Raw genomic sequence first — 4,572 nt, forward strand, 5'->3', positions numbered from 1 at the left:
CAGGCAGGTTCGTTACCACTGAGTCATATGGGAATAGTCACTGCATTACAATCCTGGATCTTATAAAACTATATATACTATATGAATCATTTCAAGAGGCCGAGTCACCATTATTTTTTCATCACATTCTTTATCACACATTTGTTAATACAAGAAATAAGGCATGAATCTTTAAAACAAGCAGAGCACAAGTAATACAGTTAGAGACAGTGATCACGTCCTAAGTAAGTTAGCAGTGCTATCTTCTAAGGAGTTAACATGGCTTCCTCTAGAAAATGTCACCCTTGTGGTGAAATGGGTATTTCTTCCCTTGAAGAGGTCTGGTTAAGGCACAATGCAGATGAAATATGCACCCTAGAGAAGAGGGAAGAATCTGAAACAGACAGACCAAAAATGTTCAATTTAAATTTTTCTTGTCTTGTCTTAAAGTAGGAATTTTATTTCATTGTTGCTTAAGATTTACCTGCCACAGGGACCACCTCCTGGAAGTCCTTCCCTTCCATCCATCCAGCCCCTGGGTGAGGATCACACGCTTCACCCCAGTACAGGAGTGAGGGGCAGCAGTGGGGTCCCTCCCCTCCCCCGCAGCTCTGCTTGTCTGGCCCCTCTGGGTCTGGTGACGCTAGGATGCTGGGGTTGAGACTTTGTAGCTGCGAATAGGAGAAGAAGGCTTGTGGTGCATTTCTCATCACCAGTTACTATATAGGGCTGTTGGTGTCATGGCAGGGCGGCATATGAACTTTTATGCAGAGTATGTCATGAGAAACGCTGGGCTGGAGGAAGCAAGATGAAATCAAGATTGCTGGGAGAAATAGCAATAACCTCAGATATGCAGATGACACTACCCTTATGGCAGAAAGTGAAGAAGAACTTAAAGAGCCTCTTGATGAAAGTGAAAGAGGAGAGTGAAAAAATTGGCTTAAAGCTCAACATTCAGAAAACTAAGATCATGGCATCTGGTCCCATCACTTCATGGCAAATAGATGGGGAAATAGTGGAAAGAGTGGCTGACTTTATTTTTTGGAGCTCCAAAATCACTGCAGATGGTGATTGCAGCCATGATATTAAAAGATGCTTGCTCCTTGGAAGGAAAGTTATGACCAACCTAGACCTCATATTAAAAAGCAGAGACATTACTTTGTCAACAAAGGTCTGTCTAGTCAAGGCTATGGTTTTTCCAGTGGTCATGTATGAATGTGCGAATTGGACTATAAGGAAAGATGAGCGCCGAAGAATTGATGCTTTTGAACTGTGCTGTTGGAGAAGACTCTTGAGAGTCCCTTGAACTGTGAAGAGATCTAACCAGTCCATCCTAAAGGAAATCAGTCTTGGGTGTTCATTGGAAGGACTGATGTAGAAGCTGAAACTCCAATATTTTGGCCACCTGATGTGAAGAGCTGACTCATTTGAAAAGACCCTGATGCTGGGAAAGATTGAAGGCAGGAAGAGAAGGGGACGACAGAGGATGAGATGGTTAGATGGCATCACCGACTCAATGGAAATGAGTTTGGTAAACTCCAGGAGTTGGTGATGGACAGGGAGGCCTGGCGTGCTGTGATTCATGGGGTCACAAAGAGTCGGACACGACTGAGCGACTGAACTGACTGACTGACATGAGCACACACACATGTACACGCACAGGTGCACTGAACATCCACACCAGTACACATCTTTAAAGAGAGGCCTTGAGGTGCTGTCATGGCCCCTTTAAGAGGTAGGGGGCAGAATGTGGACATTGGGGTGGGGCCCAACCTCTTGCCTCACAGGCTGGGCCACATCCCCAGGCTCTGGCCCAGATGGAGGTGGAGAGTCAGTGGGAGTGATTCTCAAAAACATAGATTTGGGTGAGGGTGAAAACTGACTAGGGCTCTTTTGAGTTCTAGGTCAATTTGGGTGTTAGAATATGTGGATTTTGTTTTGGGCTTTTTGTTTCTTTGCTTTTTTCCTTCTCATCTTTATATGCATGTTAAGTGGCTTCGGTCATGTCCAACTCTTAGTGATCCCATGGACTGTAGCCCACCTGGCTCTGCTGTCCATGGGATTTTCCAGGCAAGTGTACTGGAGTGGGTGGCCATACCCTCTCCAGGGGATCTACCTTACCCAAGGATCAAACTGGCATCTCTTGCATTGTCTCCTGCATTGCCCATGGATTCTTTACTGCTGAGCCATGGACGATGCTCTTTATCTTTATACTGAGATTATAAAGTACATTATGTGTGTGAGAAAAAGTACAAGGCTTTTCCTGATGATTGACAGCAGGGGCTGAAGGAAACAAAACGATCTAGAAAAAAATTTTTAATTATATATTTATTTTACCTGATTCCAGAAACTCAGGAAGCAGCAGCAGAAAGCAACAGGTACACAGAAACACACACACGTGTCACCTCACACTCAAGCAATGCAATTCCTTTGGCAATGGAAGCAGCAGCAACCACCCCCACCCCCAAACCATCTGCCTAAGAAATTCTGAAAAGAAACTTTCTCTTTAAGAACAAGTTACCCAATAATTTTTGGCATCCTGACCAGAAGATAGACAAAGAAAGAAAAAAATAATCTGAGGCTAGCATCACATAAGGCTGCAGGGGCCATGCTCTTCTCCCTGCAGAGGCAGGACCTGCAGTTTTGATCACTGGGGCAGGAGGGCCACATCGCTGCCCCTCACCAACACTGCAGACAGGTGTCTTCAAGACCCTGGGGTTCTCTGCCAGCTCCTACTTCGATGTCCAGAAAGTTATTGGGATGGAAATCATCACAACTTCCTCTAAGAAGCCCTCTAGGCAGTGGGTGTTTAGTGAACCTGCAAAAACTCTGGAGCCAATCTCCGGTGGGGCTGAGCACCAGATGGGGCCCAGGGACCCAAGGTCTCTGCTTCAAGACTCCCACCCACTGGGAATTATTGACCTCCAGAGATTGTGTTTTAACTTAAAAACAAGCTGACTCATTAGAATAGACCCTGATGATGGGGAAGATTGAAGGCAGGAGAAGGGGGTGACAGGGGATGAGATGGTTAGATGGCATCACTGACTTAATGGACATGCATTTGAGCAAGCTCCAGGAGATGGTGAAGGACAGGGAAGCATGGTGTGCTGCAGGCCATGGGGTCGCAAAGAGTCGGATACAATTGAGACACTGAACAACAATAATACTCTACAACTCCCTCCACTGGGAAAAACGGGGTCCAATTCCTAGCTACCCACACTCACCCCACTCCACACATCTGTACCAACTAAGACACAGCCAGGGTGACAGACAACCAGAGCCTCCAGAGGCCCAGGGTGTGAACAGCTGCACAGAGGGCTGTGTGCTGTGGAGTCAGCACCTTAGGAGGTGGGAGGGCAGAGGAGGAAGGAGTCTCAGGTCCTGATGGATCAGAAGAAGGAAAATGGGGAGAGGTGGTCAGGACACAGGAGACGAGAAAACCAAGGAAGAACAGAAAAGGGCCAAAAAGCAGAAAATGTAGAAAAGATGGAACAACACAAGAAAGAGACAAAACAGAATTATGGGCAAGCACACGAGACAGAAGGGAGACAGAGAAGAAGGAGGGAAGGGAACAGGAAAGAGCAAGATGAATGGGAAAGGATGTGAGAAGGGAGAGAGGGAGCCAGGAAGAGGACATCAGAGGATGACTGAGCTTGGTGAAGATGCCTCCACTGACAATAAGAGGGAACCGGGGGGCCTGGTGCAGAGCCTCAGAAGCTGATAAAAACAGCGGCGGGCCAAGTCCACCAGGTCCACCACGTAAACCAGCAGATTGACGGCAGTCAGGACGGCCACAGCCAGTCGCTGGTCCCAGGTGCACACGTAGGAGCTGAGCTTATCACGGCAGCTCACGTCGCTGGACCTCCGGGGCTGCCCGCCGAACTCCCTGTTGAACTGGTAGAGCGGCCAGAGGACCACAGCGGAGGCATAGAGGAGGGCGGAGAGCAGGGTCAGCCCCAAATGCACAAGGGGGACGGGGACGGGCAGCCTGTTGTCCCAGTTGTACCAGTTCAGCAGGAGGGTCACGGCTGACAGGAGGAAGCAGAGGGAATACACAGCCACGCACCACTCCAGGGCCGGCTGGTGCACGTACAGGTGGGGGCTGCTGATGAAGGCGAAGATGACACAGGCCACGAAGATCTCCAGCCTGTGAAGCAGGCCTGGCAAGGTGAGCACAGAGCAGGAGAACTCTCCAGACCGGGCACAGGTCCAGACCACTTCAGTGGCATAAGCCACAGATGCAAGGCTGGAAAAGGCAGTGACCACAATGGCGTGGTCACCGAAGGGGCTGTGAGGCAGCAACTGGATACAGGCAGTGGCAAAGACGATGGAGCCTGAGAGACATAAGAAGGTGGCACAGGAGGCGCTGGTGATGAGAAAGCCATCCCAGGAGAGGTGGAGGCGAGACTGAAGTCCACACAACTCGACTATGAGGATGATGAGGGTCACGATGAAGCAGAAGCACCAGACAAATATGGACCAGTTACCTGCAGCCACCTGCAAAGTGCTTGCACCAGCCACCAGGGAGAAGGCCACGCAGGTGGAGAGCAGCTGCAGCAGGCGGAGAAAGTAGCCCATGATGATGGTCAGAGA

At 49.1% G+C, this 4,572-nt stretch overlaps 1 protein-coding gene across 1 annotated transcript; it reads right to left on the reverse strand.

Moving 5' to 3' along the window:
• Positions 1-3,615: 3,615 nt before the first annotated feature.
• Positions 3,616-4,572, reverse strand: LOC139178380 (myeloid-associated differentiation marker-like). The gene has a single exon (XM_070776003.1). The coding sequence runs from the start codon at positions 4,555-4,557 to the stop codon at positions 3,616-3,618; it is 942 nt and encodes a 313-aa protein (XP_070632104.1). The 5' UTR covers positions 4,558-4,572.

The sequence above is a fragment of the Bos indicus genome, chromosome 21, assembly GCF_029378745.1.
Source record: "Bos indicus isolate NIAB-ARS_2022 breed Sahiwal x Tharparkar chromosome 21, NIAB-ARS_B.indTharparkar_mat_pri_1.0, whole genome shotgun sequence".
Lineage (NCBI taxonomy): Eukaryota > Metazoa > Chordata > Mammalia > Artiodactyla > Bovidae > Bos > Bos indicus.